The sequence below is a fragment of the Grampus griseus genome, assembly GCF_964374135.1.
Source record: "Grampus griseus genome assembly, chromosome: 3".
In the NCBI taxonomy this organism is placed as follows: Eukaryota; Metazoa; Chordata; class Mammalia; order Artiodactyla; family Delphinidae; genus Grampus; species Grampus griseus.
Genome location: NC_139019.1, coordinates 135655528 through 135677730, shown reverse-complemented (window position 1 = coordinate 135677730; position 22203 = coordinate 135655528). Strand labels below are relative to the sequence as shown.

General features: G+C 39.5%; 1 protein-coding gene across 2 annotated transcripts in view; it reads right to left on the bottom strand.

Moving 5' to 3' along the window:
- The window catches only part of TTC1 (tetratricopeptide repeat domain 1), a 73468-nt gene that overhangs the window by 15316 nt on the left and 35949 nt on the right, over window positions 1-22203 (bottom strand). For both annotated transcript variants that reach the window (XM_082650545.1, XM_082650546.1), the window contains exons 4-6: window positions 5615-5675; window positions 4270-4382; window positions 776-812 (exon numbers count right to left, since the gene is read on the bottom strand). In XM_082650545.1, coding sequence (XP_082506671.1) covers window positions 776-812; window positions 4270-4382; window positions 5615-5675 — 211 coding nt within the window. The remainder of the gene's footprint in view (window positions 1-775; window positions 813-4269; window positions 4383-5614; window positions 5676-22203) is intronic.

Below are 22203 nucleotides of genomic sequence, written 5' to 3'. Positions count from 1 at the left end.
TAGATAATATATAAGGTTCTTTCTAACTCTATGATTCTCTCAGAGAAAATATTATCCAAAGGAGGAAAATGGAAAAAAAACCAACAACAACCCACAAATTACAAGAGTAGTAATTAGCTAGAAAGACTCATGAGAGTAGCAAGATGCAAGGAAAATGACTGCGTGTTCTCCACACCAAGACAAGACAACCGTCTGGCCTATCAGGAAATCTGTGGAAAAAACAATGGCGATCCTATGTCTGGGGCTGTCTCTATCAGTTGGTAGAACGAAAAGACCACGATGGAACTCAGATAGCAGAGGCTTGATTCACTGTGTGGAACCTGAAAGGATAATTAAAATGATGGCAAGGAGGTTTGGATTAAGTACTACATCTGAAGAGAGTACCAATTCCCTAACAGCAACTGCCCTTCCAAACACACAGATTCAGGTGCCCCAACAGCAGCTAACTAAGACCTTCAACTTCAGTTTCAAAGGAGAGTAATTTGGACATACAGGGAATAAACTCTGTTTCTGTGGCCAAGGTAGCTTGGAATTATTCTCCATATATTTACCAATACAGGATAAACGGACTGAACTATCCATTCAAAAGCATGCTTACACTAAGACAACTACTGTGCAGTACCTCTAAGAAAGGCCGAGAGCTTCTTCTTTAACTGCCTCAGAAGAAGAGTACATGTGTACAAGTAAACACCTGACTGAGAGCCTCCTTATTTGCTTATCTAGCTGAGGTAATGCTTTTTGTATGTTAACATGCAACAAGACCAAAAAGCTGTACCTTTGCTGCAGTCACTGATGGCCATCTCTTTCTTGTCCTAAAACGAAATAGATCATTAATATGTCACCCTAATTCTGTCTCAATAGCCCAAAGGCTCAATGACATATGCTGATCATTAATAATTGCTTATGGAGATGCAGAATGCTTTTCAAGGAAATAACACCAAAACACGCGTGTTACTTCCAAGCTAAAATTCAAACTATGCTCACAGCTCTAACTTGAAAGCCTCCTGGTGACAAATTATTCAAGTAGCTTCTTCCTAAAGTATCTTTAAAGACTGTTGCAATTGACTTGTTATATTTGCAAGACACTTTACATTAGAATGTTACAGTGAGAAAACTTTGTGATCAATTAACAGGGCAAATGACTGATATATGAATAACTGAATTAATAACCCTCCTCTTTGGCTAGCTGTTATATATCGCACCCAAAGTGGTATCTTGAAAATGTATACAGATGGTCCATCTACAGACACTGTATGGTTTGTCGCGTAGTCTCAGTTATGAACCTTAATTTATCCACTGATGAAACAAAAATACCAAACAATTCACTAAATAAGATATCTAACTAACATAACTTGCTGAACTGCGAAGCATGGCACAGTGGAAAGAACACAGGATATCAAAAGAACTAGTTTCAGCTCTGACACTAATCTGCTATTTAACTTTTCTAAGCTCTAAATGTCTATTTTCCCCAAATTAGAAATTTTCTACAATGTTAGAGAAATGTGAGTTCAAATAAACATTCAATACTTCCATAATGGCTACTGTAGGAAATGCCAAATATTCTGCAGAATATTTTAGAGCAATGTCTACCAAATTGAGTTTCAGGATTCAATCAGAAACAGTTCCAGGATGGGGAGGGAGTGACTGCTTAATGGGTTTCCTTTTAGGGTCATAAAAAAAACTTTGGAACCAGGCAGTGGTGACGGCTGCCTAACACTGTGAATGTATCCAGTGCCACTGTGAATGGCACTGAATTGTATACTTTAAAATGGTTAAAATGGTCAATTTTGTAGCATGTGTATTTTACCCACAATAAGCAAAAAAGGTCCCAGAGTCATTTGGGAAACACTAACTATATTATCTCTTCCAATGTTCATCATAGCAATTTACATATTAAAAACTCTAACAAGAAAGAAGTCCTGTAGTAAAGAAATCTGTAAGTCAGTATTTCCCCAACTTATTAGATTTCTATAAATCTAAGATACAACTTCATATTTTAAACTGAAATAGGAGTAAATCCTTATAACTTTTAAAAATAATTAATTAATTAATTAATTTATTTATGGCTGCACTGGGTCTTCGTTGCTGTGCACAGGCTTTCTCTAGTTGCAGTGAGCGGGGGCTACTCTTTGTTGCGGTGCGCGGGCTTCTCATTGCGGTGGCTTCTCTTGTTGCGGAGCACAGGCTCTATGCACACGGACTTCAGTAGTTGTGGAATGCAGGCTCAGCAGTTGTGGCTCATGGGCTCTAGAGCGCAGGCTCAGTAGTTGTGGCGCACGGGCTTAGTTGCTCTGTGGCCTGTGGGATCTTCCCTGACCAGGGCTCGAACCCGTGTCCCCTGCATTGGCAGGCAGATTCTTAACCACTGTGCCACCGGGGAAGTCCCAGATCTTTATAACTTATGTTATAAGTTATACTTTGTGCCCCCAAGTAACTACTTTTAGAGCCTATTTTTTTAGGGCTTTGTCTGCTCTTGTGTAGTCAGGCCTAGAGCTGAAACTCTGTCCTAACTCCAGTTTGCCTTTTCCCTCTCCAGACATGAAACATAAAGCTTGCCCAGGCACACCCAGTCAGGGATGCTGAGCCTGCAAACTTGCCTTTCAGAAATTCTTAAAGCAGTTAACCCATCACTTCCTTAAACTCAGAACATGCTCCTTAAATCACTTCAGTACATTAATTCTGAAAGTCTCCAAGTCTATAATTTTAGGATCTTTTAAAAATATTAGGAATGCAAGTTAAAAGAACAAAACAAACAAAAACCCCACTAACAAACCTATCCTTTGTTCAGGAAAGAGTCACAGAGCAACTCTCTTTTGAGTTCTCCTCAGCTGTGACAGACAGAAGACTAGCAAGGCCATACATTTTCCTAATTCAAGAACCAGCTGATCATACCAGCCTAACACTAGCAATGCCAGTAACTTGGCAATTGTGGGAACAAAGAATCCCAAAACCCAGGAGCCAAATGGGTATGGTACAAAGTTTTCTCTGACACTGAAGGTATCCTTGATCTCACTTCACAATGACAATTTCCAGTCTAAGAATGTGGCTAGATGTCTCCAAGAGGCAAAAGTGAAAGATCAGAATTTTCCAGCTAAGTGTAAAAACTATTAGGTGTGAATTCTGATCAATGGTAAAATATATTAATGACTGTTGTTTTAAATAAACTTAAAACAGTTGTTTTATTTCCCCTAATACAAAATGTTTGTTTGTATACTCTAGAATGATTCCTTCTCTCATGCCACATGAATCACTCTAAAAAACTTCACCCTAGACACTGAATCCAATAATAAAACGTATGAGTCTGGGTTGAAATAAAACTTTTTGCATGTCCGAATATTCAAGCACACCCCCACCCACCTTTAAAAACCCGGGCCATCCAAAGTGACTTTGGTAGAAGCACTAGAGAATTCCAGTCAACATCAAAAAAGAAAGTGATGTAGATACCTGATCTAAAAGAACAGAAAACCACTCCACCCAGTCTTGGGCCTGCTTCGTAGCTGCTTAGAGGTGTGTTAAAAAACCTATCCTTTGTGCTTGGAATACAAGTAGTCACAGTTAAACAAGTGGTATTGTTTTTTTCAAGCTCTCATCATTTCAATCTGGCAAGATTTACTATGTTGACTAAATAGGAATATCAGACAAATCACAAATCTAACTTTTGGTATCCAGCACGATACCAAACAAATATATTTACACTCTCATCTGTCCTAAATTCACCCTGTTACACCAGGTTCTCAATCCTTTGGAAATATAAAATACCTTTGAACTTTCCCTGACACTTACTTTGCATTTAAGCGTACCTCTCACCCCAACTCTTGGACGTTTCTCCCTATGTCCACACTTTCAACAGAAAATCAGAATCTCAGGGATAAGCATCTTGAAGTTCAGTTTTAAGCACTGTTTCCTGTCCCTTTGGGTCTTTATCTAGAGTTCCAGAGGCCTAAAATAAGCAGCTGTAGCTATTCTAGGAGATGCACTAGGCTCTTTGCTTCATTAACCTGCCCTAGTTTGGCGGAAACTTTGCCAGGCTTCCTTCCATGGAAGTGTTCACTCAGCCACTTTAATGAGGAATGTGAACAGTAATCTGACTGAAGTTTTTCAAAATATTTTTTCTATCTTCCCCATGCCCTTTAAATCAGGGAAATATATGGGTAGGAAAAGAGAGGCAGCAACTTTAGAGCCCCTATGCTTGTTTCTGGAGAGAAGCTATCCTATGAAAACACTGTAAGTTCATGTGCTTCTTAAAAAGAAAAGGTCAAAGATACATACCTGTTTCATCCTTGCGGCAGCTCTATTTGAAAACAGGATAGACCTGTCTTTCTGGAAGGAGGATGGACACATCTGAAGGGCTCGACTGTAAGTACTTTCAGCTTCTATATAATCTGAGGATAAGGTAAAATATGAGAGGTCGTTATGATTTTATACCTGATATCACTGTATTCCAAAAGATCTCAGAATGCATCGCTTTCCATTCACGGGACAAAGGTCTCCAACAGAATGCTCTATATGTTCACCTTTAATTTGGCTTATCAATTTAGTAAAGAGTTTTGAAAGGGGATTAGGGAACTGGACAGATGAAAGAGACTGAAATCTGGGATTAATGGCCCGGAATGAAGAAAAAAATTCTATGTATATATTTTCATTAAAGACATTGTGCTTTCATGGAGTCAACCCGGCTAAAACTGCTTCCATGAAATGTTTGGAGAGACATTTTATAGAGCCAAAAGCACAATGTAAAAATCAGCAGTTGACTAAACACCTTAAAAGAGAAAATGGTGATAAATTTATATATTCATTGCCACACAAAGAATTATGGTCAGGGTACTAAAAGAAAAATTGCCTACTCACTCCTTTCTCAGGTTTGAAATATTTAATACTAAAATACAAGGAGATACGCTTTCAGAGAAGCTTTAGTTTTCTTAGAAAAAAAGAAGTGATGATTGCTAAACCAGGATATAAGAAAAAAAATTTTTTTAACCTAAAAGTAACTAGGGGAAGATGTTACTACTCCTAGATTTCTAAAGCATGCACACTCTGAGATGTGACAGAATTTGATCATAAGATCAAATAGTTCCCCCAAATTATAAGAACGAACCCCACTTATTCCTAAGCAAATATAGGAAACGCAGAAGGAACATCTCTCTACTTAAGGCATCCACAGAAAAAGGCACATGAAAGAGCAACCAAAGTACAAGGAAAATCCTTCCCTCGGCCACACCGGATGCATTGGGCCAGTATTCACAGCACTGTCACAAGTAACGGGGACAATCTTTTTACAGCAATGTAGCAAAATAGCCTTTTAACATTCCAGTTTAGAGTTTCCCAAAGTAAAAACTCAAGAGTTTTTCCTTCTAATCTCTGGGTTTATAGACAGTAGATTACAGAAAAGAAAAACTATGCCTGTGCCTAGAGACACATGGTAACTGGTCACTGTCACTTGAGAATAATTTGGACCTGGTAAAAAAACAAAATTCCAAGGTGTTGGGAGGCAACAGGGTATTATTAGCAGTTTAGATCTGCTAATTGTTTCCAAATGTTCTTTGGTGTTTCTTCACAGAATCTACAAAAGAATGAGTCAAGACGCCCAGCATCAGTGCTGAAACAGGTATCTTACCTCCTTTCTTAAACTGCTCATTTCCCTCCTCCTTTAGTCTAGAGCTCTCTTCTCTCCTTCTCTGAAAGAGATCAGAGGATGACATAAATTCTCACAATATTATGATAAATGAACAAAAAGGTCAGCTTTCATTACACATTATGCTATTCAACAGGCAGCAGCTTGACTTTTGAGAACTGGGTCAGTTTTATCTAAATCTCAAACATACAGAAAAAAACACATGACATCTGGATTATCATCAAGTGAATTCTTGATGTTTTAAAGATAAAACCCAGGTTTTCTATGTTTCTAGCTTTTGCACGGAACAGTAATTTCTATTTACTAAAAATGAAACTAAGTATACCCACTGGTACGCTTACCATTATAAGTTCAAATTCTAGATCTGCTACTTATTAATTGTAGAAGATCCTGGACAAGTTCCAGATCGTTTTGAGCCTAGTTTCTTCATCTAAAAATTAAGGCTTTAATAGATTTATGGATTAATGTGATAATTTATGTAAAACTCCCAATACACCGACTGGCAAATAAGGGCTCAATAAATATGAGCCATTATTTTTCTGTAAAATAAATAATGTAATACTTACTTAGCTACAATTGCAGTTTGTGTCATAAAGGAGACATACAGTAGCCACCAGAGCGCATTATGGAGGACAAGTCTTATTTGCAGGGTCAGGCAGTATGCAGTTAGCAGGCTAACACAGGGAAATCTGAAGAAACCCAGAGAAACCTCTCTTTTCTTAGCTTCTTCTAACAACTCAGAAATTAACACAGATGGCCAAGCACTCTTTGAACTCAAAGGCAGAGTGAATGTTATTCTGTAGAGCAAAGATGACACGTGCCGAGTCCCTATGTGCTTTCAGCCCTGAACATCTTAGCAATATGGTCGGCAGAAGCAGAACTGGCAGCAGTGTCTGCCTGCCACCTTTTTTTTTTTTTTTTTTTTTTTTTTGCGGTACGCGAGCTTCTCGCTGTTGTGGCCTCTCCCGTTGCGGAGCACAGGCTCCGGACGCACAGGCCCAGCGGCCATGGCTCACAGGCCCAGCCACTCCGCGGCATGTGGGATCTTCCCGGACCGGGGCACAAACCCGTGTCCCCTGCATCAGCAGGCAGACTCTCAACCACTGCGCCACCAGGGAAGCCCTGCCTGCCACCTTTTGACAGCATTTTTAAAAAGAGAGAATCTCCAAAAATCTCTTCCTTCATTCTTGAAGCTTCTGACTAAATAAAAACTTCAAAGGGAGGAAATAAAGTTAGCAGGGTTTTTCATCTACAGTACAAACTGGGAGCCTAAACAATTGGTACTCTTAAGATTAGGAACTAAACTAAAAATGTTATGTCTCTGGAGAAGATCTGTAAATGAGCTGTTGAGACCAGGGTGCTTTCCAAATACCTTATTACTATACTCTGGATGAAACAGAACACTTGATGAATCTCAATAAAGAAACTAAAAGGTAGGTATAAACTGAATTTAATTTTTATGACATTAATGTTCAGCAGACACAATAATAATTCATTTTAAGATACAACATATCTGAAGAAGGACTACTCTAAGGGAATACAGGAAAAAATAAAATGGGTAGTGGTGATGGCAATCAAAACACAAAAATGTGGCCACATTTACCTAGTACTACCCAGGAAGGAGGTGCTTGAATTATAATATCCTCTATTGTACTGGTTAGGATTTTTGGATGCTAGCAAAAGGACTATCTTAGGCAAAAAAAAAAAAAAAATTACTGGAAAGCTACTGTGGGGCTCACACAATCAAAGGGAGGCCTAAAATACACACTTAGAAAACAGGCAGGACTCAAGTCAGCTCTGTTAAGTCAAAAAGCAAGAAAACGTAAGTGTCTTTTAGTGGAAGAATCTGGCCAAGATAGGACTGTAATAGCAGCCAATAAATCCTAACCATTCCCCTTTCTTTGTCCTGATCCAGATTTAAAGTTTTGGTCAGAAGCATCCAATGAGCCAAGCGTAGGTCACATGCCTTGGCTGTCAGAAAACAGAGTGAGGGAATTGGGGGATTGACTGGCACTCAATATCATTACAGCACAGGGGAATTTCCTCTACATGAGAAAGGGGATTTGATGCTGGAGGCCAAGAAAACCCCATAACAAATCCAGTTAAAAGTTATTTCAAAAAAAAAAAAAAGTTATTTCAACCCCAAATAGATAAAGCAATCTTGAGAAAGAAAAACAAAGCTGGAGGCATCATGCTCCCTGATTTCAACCTATATTACAAAACTATAGTAAGTAAAACAGTATGGTATTGGCATAAAAACAGACACATTGATCAATGAAACAGAACAGAGAGCCCAGAAATAAACCCACACACATGGTCAATTAATTTACGATAAAGGAGCCAAGAATATACAATGAGGAGAGGACAGTCTCTTCGATAAGTGGTGCTGGGAAAACTGGACAACCACATGCAAAAGAATGAAAATGAACCCTTATGTTATATTGGACACAAAAATTAATTCAAAATGGATTAAAGACTTGAACGTAAGACCTGAAACCATAATACTCTTAGAAGAAAACTAAGGCAGTAAGCTCCTTGACATAGGTCTTGGTAATGATTTTCTGAATCTGACATCAAAAGCAAAGGCAACAAAAGCAAAAATAAACAAGTGGGACTGCATCAAAATAAACAGTTTTGGACAGCAAAGGAAAACATCAACAAAATAAATGGAAGAAAATATTTACAAATCATATACCTGATAAGGCATTAATATCTAAAATACATAAAGAACTCATACAACTTAACAGCAAAAAACCTCAAACAATCTTATTAAAAAGTGGGTGAAGATCTGAATGGACATTTTCCCAAAGAAGACATACATGGCAAACAGGTACATGAAAAGACGTTCAACATCATTAATCAGCAAGGAAATGCAAATCAAAACTCAATGAGATATCACTTCACACCTGTTAGAATGGCTATTATCAAAAAGACAAGAAATAACAAGCATTGGCAAGACTGTGGAGAAAAGAAATCCCTTGTGCACTGTTGGTGGGAATGTAAATTGGTAGAGCCACTATGGAAAACAGTATGGACGTTCCTTAAAAACTTAAAAATAGAACTACCATATGATCCAGCAATTCCACTTCTGGGTATTTATTTGAAGAAAATGAAAATACTAACTCAAAAAGATATCTGCACCCCCATGTTCACTGCAGCATTGTTTATAATAACCAAGATATGGAAACAACCTAAATGGCCGTCAATGGATGAATGGATAAAGAAACTGTGGTGTTACACACACACACACACACACACACACATACACACACACACACCAGAATATTATTTAGCCATAAAAGAGAATGAACTCTTCATATTTGTGACAACATGGATGAACCTAGAGGGCATTATGCTAAATGAAATAAATCAGTCAGAGAAAAACAAGCACCACATGATCTCTCTTATATGTGGAATCTAAACAAAACAACAAAACAAAAAACACCAGGCTCATAGGTTGGGGCCGGGGGGTGGGGTGGGGGTGGGGTGGGGGTGGGAGAATGGGTGAAGGGGTTTAAGAAAAACTAAAAAAATTTTTGAATTCTAAAACAATTTCAATTAGGGTAAAATCAAAACCCTATAAATATTAGGGAATTCATTCGATCAATTTTAAATTCACTCAAAACCACACATACACCCATGTATCACTGGCTAATAAAGTTGTAACAATGAAAAGTTGTTTTCACATTAGAAAATATATTAATGCAAGGTAGCATGTTAATAAGTTAAAAGAAAAAATTATAGGATCACATGAATAAATGCATTACAGGTCTTAAAGGTCTGGAATATATTTAAAAAAAAACAGTTATATCAAAAAAATTCTTTAGAGAAGGGCAACTCATCAAGTTATTAGAGTTTAATGTCCATACATTAACAATTTCAATCTATTTTAACTCTAATTTCAAGCTACTTTCTGGTTTATAATCTGTTATCCAGTGCCAACTTATCAGGAATGTTCTATGAACACAGATGAGTCTTTCAGACGGCCAGATCAGGCTCTTGTGAAGCTCGCATGCATGTGCCTGCGTGCATGCATGCGTGCGTGTGTGCCTGTGTGTGTGTGTGTGTTTTAAGAGCTTAATCATTATTTGGTAAATTTAGAACATTAACATTTCAATGAGAAAAGCCTAGATCCAAAGTACACCCAGAAGGAATTATTGATAAGGGGCAGCCTGAGCAGGCAGCCTGAGAAAAGCTCACGGTGTCTTTATAACTAGGCCTAAAAGTTGAACTGGCCAAGAGGTGAGCTCCAGAACGTATTTCAGAGGCCAATTATTCTAAGGAAGGAATTTTATTTTTTCGTCTTGATAAATCACAACTCAGTGACCCATTAAGCAGTAAACCCTGGAAAAAGAGCTGCTGCTTCCACAGATTGTGTAAATTGAGGATTAATTCAAGTATCAATATCATGCTGAATATCTCCTTGGCAACAGCTAAAAATAGCACTTTGAAGAGAAAGCTGCACTATCTCCCAGCTGTGCCAGGAGACTAACTTGATCCCAGTACAAAGACTAGGATTTATTCTGCTGCCGGAACATACTCTTTTTTCCAAAGGATGGCACGCACACTGTAATGTTACGGAATCCAAGGACAGATTTCATCGTGTATAAGTCTTACTTAGCATGCTAAGTGCCAGCAGTATTCACACATAAGTGAACTGGTAGTGCTGGTATCCTGCTGCATTACTGGGTGCAAATCTTCCAGGTTCTCGTCTAACGTGGTTAGGAGCCCTCTCACATTCCTCCACAATGCCTTTTAACACATTGCAGAGACCTCACACAGTAACATCTGTTCTAGAATTGTATTTGCATAAGAATGGGGACCATTCTTACAGGGCTCTTAACTCAGTAGTCCTCCCCATCACTAAAAACTCAGGGAGAAATAGTGACATTACCTTGCACTGTAAATCATCACAGGAACTGCCAAGGAAAACCTCAAAAAGACAATGCCCTTGACGAATGGAGTTTATTTCAACAGTTATTACCACAACTGCAAACTTTTCAGCCTGGCACTCAAAGTTCACTATAACTTATACCAGTATAGCATTTCATTGCTTAACACCTGCTGTCACATACATTAGCTCAGCTCATCTGCTTCCCAAGACAATTCTGAGAGATGGGCATGGAGGTATCTACATATTTTACAGGTTAAAAAAAAAAAAGATTCAGAAATCTTTTATTCTTTGCAACAAACTTCTATTCCAACCTACTCAACCTAATCTCCCATTACTACACAAGTCATCTCTTCTAGACAGCTGGCTCTCTTATTCTTCACTCCATTCTTTTGCTTACCTACCCACCTTGGAATGCCATTGTTTTTCTTCTAGATTTCCCTTCCAGCTGCCCAAAGCAAATTTGCCTGTTTTCAAAGTCTAGCAAAAACCATATCTCCTCCCCAGGACTACCTTTCACTTCCTTCCCCACATGATCTTCCTTTGAATGTAGACTGTACATAATGCCTCTAATTGGGCAACTCAATTCTACCTCACAGGTTATTTTTAAAAATTATAAGAGGACTTCCCTGGTGGCGGAGTGGTTAAGAATCCGCCTGCCAATGCAGGCGACACGGGTTCAAGCCTGCTCCGGAAAGATCCCACATGCCGCGGAGCAACTAAGCCCGTGCGCCACAACTACTGAGTCTGTGCTAGAGTCCACAAGCCACAACTATGGAAGCCTGTGCACCTAGAACCCGTGCTCCTCAACAAGAGAAGCCACTGCAATGAGAAGCCCGTGCACCACAACAAAGAGTAGCCCCCGCTCACCGCAACGAGAGAAAGGTGGCAAGCAGCAACGAGGACCCAACGCAGCCAAAAAAAATTATAAGAGAATTAAAAAAAGCACTGCAAAAAGTCTGGAACGTTATAAAATGCTCAGATGGTTTCATGGGTTGAAGAACACTGTACATTCCTTAGGCGTGGGCAAGAGGGGCCCGTCAAGGTCCTCTTCTGACCGCACCCTTCCTCCCGTGGGGCCCCTTTAGACCATGCTCCAGATTTTTTACCTAAGTTTTCTTAGCCCACTTCTAGGATCTGCGTAAACCTTTGCTTGGATCTATCCCCCAAGGGTGAACTTTGCTGCAGGTGTACGTTATACTCCAGGTGCAATACTTTGTACTCTGCCTTCCTCATACCTGGAATCAGCCATTTCTCCAAGGAGTCCTGGATTCTTTTAGTGGGGAATGGCACTTAGAAACCAAGATCTAGGTGTTACTAGGGAGTCACTGCTTTTAGGCCCTCTCAGTGAAGATACCCATGAAAATACATCTTAAATAAAACAAAAATCCCAGGAGTCAGAGAATACATACAAGTGAAATCTTCTATGTATGTATTCAAGTAAGTGAATACCACACCAACTCCCACAGTGAAAACTCTAGTTCCCAGTAACAGCAATATATTTACTCATTTGCTCTATCCTAAAATAAACAAAAATGGTCAAAATTACTATATGATTATCACTACCTATAACCTACTACGTAAAGTTCAAGATTTCATTGCAGTTCTTTCCGACTTTAGGATATATTCTACTAAGGGTATACAGTCAGAATATTATGTCCAAAGTTATTGGAATTATCTTCTCTATGTAATCAATTTGATATAGTTATGTTAACATGTAATCAATTTGATATAGTTACATTAATTTGTTCCTCTTTGTAATCCATTTTAGGCTTAATTTTCCTTATCCTTTCTGATTTAATTTTAACATTTGAATGTGTAAAATGTTTAAACAGTTCAAAACTCAATACTAGGTGGGACTTTTTTTTTTTATAAAGACACGATTTTTTTTTTTTTAATTAAAAAAATTTTTTGCTTGTGTTGGGTCTTCGTTGCTGTGTGCGGCTTTCTCTAGTTGCGGCGAGCGGGGGCTACTCTTGGTTGCGGTGCACGGGCTCTAGGCACGCGGGCTTCAGTAGTTGTGGAGCACGGGCTCAGGAGTTGTGGTGCATGGGCTTAGTTGCTCTGTGTCATGTGGGATCTTCCCGCATGCCTAGGGACCAGGGATTGAACCCGTGTTCCCTGCATTGGCAGGCAGATTCTTAATCACTGTGCCACCAGGGAAGTCCCTAGGTAGGACTTCTGATGTGTCTAAATGAGGAGGTTTACAAACCCTCTAACCCAAAAGCAACTACAAAACTGGACAGAAAGATAAAAAACAACCATTTCAGTGTCCTGGAAATTGATTACAGGATTAACAACAAAGTGAGTAACACTTATTTTAGGAAAAACTCATTTAGGAAATAACAATGAAAATCTGTGGCATACTTGCTAGAGACTGCTCCCCTTTTTCCTCCCATCATTCAATGTGGTAATTCTAACACCGCAAGGTAGGTTGTGAATAACCAGCAGTTTCACTGACTTGATTCAAAGAAGGTGAAATAATCCATGCCCAGTGGTGTTGCAATCTGAGTGGCTAGCAAACAGGGAAGGCCAGGGGTTCTACTAATCTGTGGTAGCAGTCCTGGTTGGGCAAATAAGGGACCCATGGGTCAGACAAATGTAACAAGATACAAAGAGACAGTCATAGAGGCACTTGACAAGCTCTTCAAATATCCTGGCTGACTGGAGTTGGTGTGCACACTTGAGAAGGATGGAGAGGGCTGAAACTATTCATGCATCCTTGTTCTATTAGAAGCCTGTGCACATGTGCTGAGGAAATGCAAGAGGGTCCAATGGGGCAGACCTGAAAACTATCTGAACTTAGAACACACTTCTAAATCCACACATAGATCCAATGACAGCAGGTGGAAGCCGTATCGATTTGACATGTTTGAACATAATCTCTGACCAGTACTGCATGGCCACTAAACTGTGTGGAAACAGAAGCAACCTCAAGAAAGCCAGACTTAAAAATAAAAACAGGAACAAAACCAAAAACCAACTGAGCAGAGCCATCAGTGGCCACACATCCCAGAGGAAATGAATCACACAGCTAAGTCCAGGTAAATTACTAAACAAATAAGCAGACAGGCAAAATAGCAACAACAAAAATAATTGGGGGGTGGGGGAAGGTCAGACTTTAGAGTTGCTCCAATATTACTTAAAATGCCCAGATTCAACAAAAAAAAAAATTGTAAGACATGCAAAGAGGCAAGAAAGTTTGACCCACAATCGGGGAAACAAGCAGTCAACAGAAACATGAGTATATACAGATCATCTGGGGAAGCCCCCTCACCAGTGGGGAGATCAGCTGGGACAGAAGGGGAGCTTTGGGGGCTTGGAGGTAGAGCCCAGCAACCGGTCTGTGGCAGGTAGGACAGAATGAGATCTACACAGACGGTGCATGCCAAAGCCCTGAGCTCCCCAGGCTGAGACGTGTGTCTGCTGGTGCAGATGGGGGCTGAGTGCTGGAATGTGGGGTCTGGAGAGCAGACCCAGGTAGAGGACTGCTGTTGGCTGCGAAGAGACAGCCTGAAGGGATGGGACTGAGGAGCTCCGCAACGTGGAATGTTTGTGGAAGAAACCTGGGCCGCCACAGAGATGCAGCTCCATGGCTGAGTGGTGCATCAAGGGTGGGGCTGCCACTGCAGCCTTTCCCCATGCACCGGCCCCTGCCTCCACAGGCACTAGGAGGGGCTCCCATTTGGGTGGACTTGCTGCCCTGGTTGCCACCTTGGCCCCCTCCCGCCTGGGCAGGCTCATGTGCCCCGGGGCAGTCTCAAGAGCAGATGCAGGTGGGTGGGTAGCCCACACGCAGAGGTGGGGCTGAAACCACAGCTGGGCCCCAGAGGCCGTGCAACTAAGAAAGAAGAGCTGAAATCTCTCCTCACGGCTGTGTGAAACATGGATTTATATCTCCCGCTGCCAGCTTTGTAAATTCAGCGCCTGCAGAACATCCAAACAGACGAGGGCTCCTGCAGCTGAGCCACATCTAGCTCTAGCAGCCGTGGGCTTTGTGGGCACATACACACAAGGGGTTGGGCCAGGCCAGAGTCTGGGCTGCTTCCATAGCTCCCACAGAGGGTCCAGGTGCACGATTACTGCAGTCCTATGACCTGACTTCAGTGGATCTCTGCGGGTGTCCTGGTGAAAACAATGCCTCAGAGACACCAGAGCCAATTGCCAGCATACCCACAGTTAAGGCGAGGCCGAGAGCAGTGCCAACAACAGGGTAATTTGTGAGTGCGCACAACTGGTGAAGGGTGACGCAGCAGAGCACACTCACAGGTGAACAGCTCCAGAGGAGGAATACTCAGTGGCTTCTCTCCCAATGGGAGTGCTCCAATCCTGCCTATCTTGCACCACAGATCAGAAACACACCTCAGAAATGGATCTGGGGGCTTCTACTTCAACAAATGGATAGCAGACCCTGCCCCTGACAGGGCAGTGACAACCACAGAGCCAAGGGGAGGCCCTGCTCAATATCCAGTGCAGGCTCTGGCCACCACAACATCAGTCACACCTCCTATCAAGGGGATAATAGCCAGCATACACTGAGGAAAGAGGTGGCAGACATTCATACAAAAAAAAGCCCTTGCACCAAAAAATATTAAACCCACACAGGCTACACAGGGATGCTCCCACATAAAAACAGCCCTCTAAGACAGTCTGAGGGTCTGGCACCAGGAGGAAGAACTCCATGGCATTTGGCATTGAACACCAGTGGGGCTTGAGCGCAGGAGCTCCACAGGGCCAGGAGCTCTTGGAGGGTGCACACAAGGTCTCACAAGCGCTGGGACACAGCACAAAGCAGGGAATATTGATTGGTGGCCCCACCCAATAGCCTGCAGGTTCCAGGGCTGGGATGCCTCAGGCCAAACAACCAGCAGGATAGGAACACAGTCCCACCCATCATCAGACAGGCTGCTCCCAGCCACCTCAAAACACACCCCTTCACACGGCCCTGCCCAACAGAGGGACAAGATCCAGCTTCGCCCACCAGGGCGCAGTCACCAGAAGCAAGAGGAACTACTATCCTGCACCCTGTGGAAAGAAGACCACAAACACAGAAATTCAGACCAAATGACATGACAGACGAATATGTTTCAGGCAAAGGAACAATATAAAAACTGACAGGATCAACTAAATGAAGAGGAGACAGGCAATCTATCTGGAAAGGAAATCAGAGTAATGATAGTAAAGATGATCCGAAATCTCGGAAAAAAAACAGAGGCACAGACAGAGAATCTACAAGAAATGTTTAACAAGGAACTAGAAGAACTAAAGAGCAAACAAACAGAGATGAACAATACAATAACTGAAATAAAAACTACACTAGAAGGAATCAACAGCAGAATAACTGAGGCAGAAGAACAGATAAGTGACCTGGAAGACAGAATGGTGGAATTCAATGCTGCAGAACAGAATAAAGAAAAATGAATGAAAAGAAATGAAGACAGCCTAAGAGACCTCTGGGACAACATTAAATGCAACAACATTCACATTACAGGGGTCCAGGAAGGAGAAGAGAGAAAGAAAGGACCCGAGAAAATATTTGAAGAGATTATAGTCAAAAACTTCTCGAACATGAGAAAGGAAATAGCCACCCAAGTCCAGGAAGCACAAAGAGTCCCATACAGGATAAATCCAAAGAGAAACACACCAAAACACACAGTTATCAAATTGGCAAAAATTAAAGACAAAGAAAAATTATTGAAAGCAGCAAGGGAAAAATGACAAATAACATACAATGGAACTCCCATAAGGTTAACAGCTGATTTCTCAGCAGAAACTCCACAAGCCAGAAGGGAGTGGCATAATATACTTAAAGTGATCAAAGGGAAGAACCTACAAACCAAGATTACTCTACCCGGCAAGGATCTCATTCAGATTCGATGGAGAAATCAGAAGCTTTACAGACAAGCAAAAGCTAAGAGAATTCAGCACCACCAAACCAGCTCTACAACAAATGCTAAAGGAACTTCTCTAAGTGGGAAACACAAGAGAAGAAAAGGACCTACAAAACAAACCCCTAAAATTAAGGAAATGGTAATAGGAACATACATATCAATAGTTACCTTAATCGTGAATGGATTAAATGCTCCATCCAAAAGACACAGGCTTGCTGAATGGATACAAAAAACAAGACCCAATATCCATATACATGCTGTCTACAAGAGACCCACTGCAGACCTAGGGACACATACAGACTGAAGGTGATGGGATGGAAAAATATATTCCATGCAAATGGAAATCAAAAGAAAGCTGGAGTAGCAATACTCATATCAGATAAAATAGACTTTAAAATAAAGAATGTTACAAGAGACAAGGAAGGACACTATACAATGATCAAGGGATCAATCCAAAAAGAAGATAGAACAATTATAAATATATATGCACCCAACACAGGAGCACCTCAGTACATAAGGCAACTGCTAACAGCTGTAAAAGAGGCAATCAACAATTTAACACCTCACTTACACCAATGGACAGATCATCAAAATGAAAATAAATAAGGAAACAGAAGCTTTAATTGACACAATAGACCAGATAGATTTAATTGATATTTATAGGACATTCCATCCAAAAACAGCAGATTACACTTCCTTCTCAAGTGCGCATGGAACATTCTCCAGGATAGATCACATCTTGGGTCACAAATCAAGCCTCAGTAAATTTAAATCATATCAAGCATCTTTTCTGAACACAACACTATGAGATTAGAAATGAATTACAGGGAAAAAAACGTAAAAAACACAAACACATGGAGACTAAACAATACGTTAGTAAATAACCAAGAGATCACTGAAGAAATCAAAGAGGAAATCAAAAAATACCTAGAGACAAATGGCAATGAAAACACGACGATCTAAACCTATGGGATGCAGCAAAAGCAGTTCCAAGAGGGAAGTTTATAGCTATACAAGCCTACCTCAAGAAACAAGAAAAATCTCAAATAAACAACCTAAACTTACACCTAAAGGAACTAGAGAAAGAAGAATAAACAAAACCCAAAGTTAGCAGAAGGAAAGAAATCATAAACATCAGAGCAGAAATAAGTGAAATAGATACAAAGAAAACAATAGCAAAGATCAATAAAACTAAAAGCTGGTTCTTTGAGAAGATAAACAAAATTGATAAACCATTAGCCAGACTCATCAAGAAAAAGAGGGAGAGGACTCAAATCAATAAAATCAGGTGAAAAAGGAGAAGTTACAACAGACACCGCAGAAATACAAAGCATCCTAAGAGACTACTACAAGCACTCTATGCCAATAAAATGGACAACCTGGAAGAAATGGACAAATTCGTAGAAAGGTATCACCTTCCAAGACTGAACCAGGAAGAAATAGAAAATATGAACAGAACAATCATAAGTAATGAAACGGAAATTGTGATTAAAAATCTTGTAACAAACAAAAATCCAGGACCAGATGGCTTCACAGGTGAATTTTATCAAACATTTAGAGAAGAGCTAACATCCATCCTTCTCAAACTCTTCCAAAAAACTGCAGAGGAAGGAACACTCCAAAACTCATTCTATGAGGCCACCATCACCCTGATACCAAAACCAGACAAAGATACTACAAAAAAAGAAAATTACAGACTAATATCACTGATGAATATAGATGCAAAAATCCTCAACAAAATACTAGCAAACAGAATCCAACAACACATTAAAAGGATCATACACCATGATCATGTGGGATTTACCCCAGGGATCCAAGGATACTTCAATATACGCAAATCAATCAATGTGATACACCATATTAATCAATTGAAGAATAAAAACCATATGATCATCTCAATAGATGCAGAAAAGACTTTTGACAAAATTCAACACCCATTTATGATAAAAACTCTCCAGAAAGTGGGCATAGAGGGAACCTACCTCAACATAATAAAGGCCATATACGACAAACCCACAGCAAACATCATTCGCAATGGTGAAAAACTGAAAGCATTTCCTCTAAGATCAGGAACAAGACAAGGAAGTCCACTCTCACCACTATTATTCAACATAGTTTTGGAAGTCCTAGCCACAGCAACCAGAGAAGAAAAAGAAATAAAAGAATACAAATTGGAAAAGAAGAAGTAAAACTGTCACTCTTTGCAGATGACATGATACTATACATAGAGAATCCTAAAGATGCCACCAGAAAACTACTAGAGCTAATCAGTGAATTTGGTAAAGTTGCAGAATACAAAATTAAGGCACAGAAATCTCTTGCTTCCTATACACTAATGATGAAAAATCTGAAAGAGAAATGAAGGAAACACTCCCATTTATCATTGCAACAAAAAGATTAAAATACTTAGGAGTAAACCTACCTAGGGAGACAAAAGACCTGTATGCAGAAAACACTGATGAAAGAAATTAAAGATGATACCAACAGATGGAGAGATATGCCATGTTCTTGGATTGGAAGAATCAATATTGTGAAAATGACTATACTACCCAAAGCAATCTACAGATTCAATGCAATCCCTATCAAATTACCAATGGCATTTTTTATGTAACTAGAACAAAAAATCTTAAAATTTGTATGGAGATACAAAAGACCCTGAATAGCCAAAGCAGTCTTGAGGGAAAAAAAACCGAGCTGGAGGAATCAGACTCCCTGACTTCAGACTATACTACAAAGCTACAGTAATCAAGACAGTATGGCACTGGCACAGAAAAAGAAACACAAATCAATGGAACAAGACAGAAAGCCCAGAGATAAACCCACGCACCTATGGTCAACTAATCTATGACAAAGGAGGCAAGGATATACAATGGAGAAAAGACAGTCTCTTCAAGAAGTGGTGCTGGGAAAACTGGACAGCTACATGTAAAAGAATGAAATTAGAACACTCCCTAACACCATACACAGAAATAAACTCAAAATGGATTAAAGACCTAAATGTAAGGCCAGACACTATAAAACTCTTAGAGGAAAACACAGGCAGAACACTCTTTGACACAAATCACAGCAAGATCTTTTTTGATCCACCTCCTAGAGGAATGAAAATAAAAACAAAAATACAACAAATGGGACCTAATGAAACTTAAAAGCTTTTGCATAGCAAAGGAAACCATAAACAAAATGAAAAGACAACCCACAGAATGGGAGAAAATATTTGCAATCAATGTGACCGACAAGGGATTTATCTCCAAAATATACAAACAACTTATGCAGCTCACTATCAAAAAAACCCCAAACAACCCAATCAAAAAATGGGTGGAATATATAAATAGACATTTCTCCAAAGAAGACATACAGATAGCCATACTAAGTGAAGTCAGAGAAAGACAAGTATCATATGATATCACTTATATGTGAAATCTAATAAAGAATGATACAAATGAACTTATTTACAAAACAGAAACAGATTCATAGACACAGAAATCAAACTTATGATTACCAAAGGGAAAAAGGGGGTAGGAAGGGATAAATTAGGAGTTTGGGGTTAACATATACACACTACTATATATAAAATAGGTAACTAATAAGGACTGACTGTATAGCACAGGGTACTCTACTCAATATTCTATGGTGACCTATATGGGAAAAGAATCTGAAAAAGAATGGAGATATATATATATATATATATATATATATATATATATATATAAATAAATAACTGATTCACTTTGCTGTACACCTGAAACTAACACAACATTGTAAATCAACTAAACTCCATAAAAATTTTAAAAAATTAAGATGCTGATGTTATAAAATAAAGCAGCTATAAACAATTTGTTGAAAAACTAAAAGGAATGTGTTTAAAGACTTAAATGAGCATGATGACAACGATTAAAAAAGAGAATCATGAAAAAGGGACAGAAATTATTTTTAAAAAACAGAACAAGAAAACAAAGACGAAAAGTTCAATAACTGAAATAAAAAATTCACAGATGGGCTCAACAGATTTGAATTGGCATGAGAAATCAGTAAACTTGAAGTTAGAGCAACAGACATCCAGTGTGAAGAACTAAAGGCAGAAAAAAAGATGGAAAAAAATGAACAGACCCTTCATTAATATATGTGATAAGAGTCCCATAAAAAGAGATACAGAACAGATATTTGAAAAACAATGACTGAAAATCTCAAAACCGTGGTGAAAAATGTTTCTAAAGATCCAAGAAGCTCAGCAAACCCCAAGTATGTAGATCCGTATCTAGAGACACCAGAGTCAAATTATTCAAAGACAAAGAGAAAATCTGAACACAATGAAATTAGAAACAACTTATCAGGTATAGGGGAACAGCAAAACTATTAATACCTGATTTCTTACCAAAAACAATGAAGGCCAGAGGCAGCATAACGACACATTCAAAACGGTAAAAGAAAAAAGACTGTCAATCAACAATTAGATATTTAGCAAGACCATACCTCAAAACAAAAGCAAAATAAAGACATTCACAGATAAAGACAGAGAATTTGCTGCTACCATATCTGCCTTACAAGACATACTAAAGAAGTCCTTTGGACTGAAAGGAGATGGTAAATTTTCATGAAGAAATGAAGATCATTAGAAATGGTAAATACATCAAAGGTTCTATAAATACGTTATTTTCTTTCTTCTTTTAATTTCTTTAAAAGGCAGAAAGATTTATAAGATAGTAATTACAACACTATATGGTTGGGTTTACAAAATATATTGATATATGATGATGGCAGCACAAAGGAGGGGGGAGGAAATGGAGCTATACTGAGGCAAAGTTTCTATTTTTTACTGGAACTACGTAGCATTAAAGTAGACTGTAATAAGATGCGTAATGTAAACCATAGAGCAACCACTAGGAAACTTTGGCTAAGAAACAGATGGTTAAAAAATCAGAAGTATTAAAATGATACACTAAAAAAATTAACACAAAAGAAGGCAGTGAAAGAAACAGGAATAAAAAAGACAAGAGAGGGGCTTCCCTGGTGGTGCAGTGGTTGAGAGTCCGCCTGCCGATGCAGGGGACGCGGGTTCGTGCCCCGGTCCGGGAGGATCCCACATGCCGCGGAGCGGCTGGGCCCGTGAGCCATGGCCACCGAGCCTGCGCGTCCGGAGCCTGTACTCCACAACGGGAGAGGCCACAACAGTGAGAGGCCCGCGTACTGCAAAAAAAAAAAAAAAAAAAAAAAAGACAAGAGACATGCAGAAGACAAAATGGCTGATATAAGTATAACCATGTCAACAGCACAATGTGAATGGACTAAACACTCTAACCAAACAGCAGAGACTGTCAGACTGGAATCAAGAAGATCCAACCATATGCTATCTATAAGACACACTTTAGATTCAAAGACACAAATAGGGTGAAAATAAAAGGATGTAAAAAATATATCATGCAAACAGTTAACCATAAAAGAAAGAGTAGCTGTCTTAGTCAGTTTGGGCTGCTATCAACAAAAATACCAAAGACTGGTGGCTTATAACCAACAAACATTCTGGAGGCTGGAAGTCTAAGATCAAGGGACTGGCAGATTCACTGTCTGGTGAAGGCCTGCTTCCTGGATCATAGGGGTATTCTCACCATAGCCTCACATGCCAGAATGGTCAAGGGAGCTCTCTTTGATCTCTTATATTAGGGCACTAATCCCATTTATGAGTGCTCTATCCTCATGACCTAATAATTTCCCAAAGGCTCCATCTCTTAATATCATCACATTGGGAGTTAGTTTTTAAGATGTAAATTTTGGGAGGATTAAAACATTTAGTC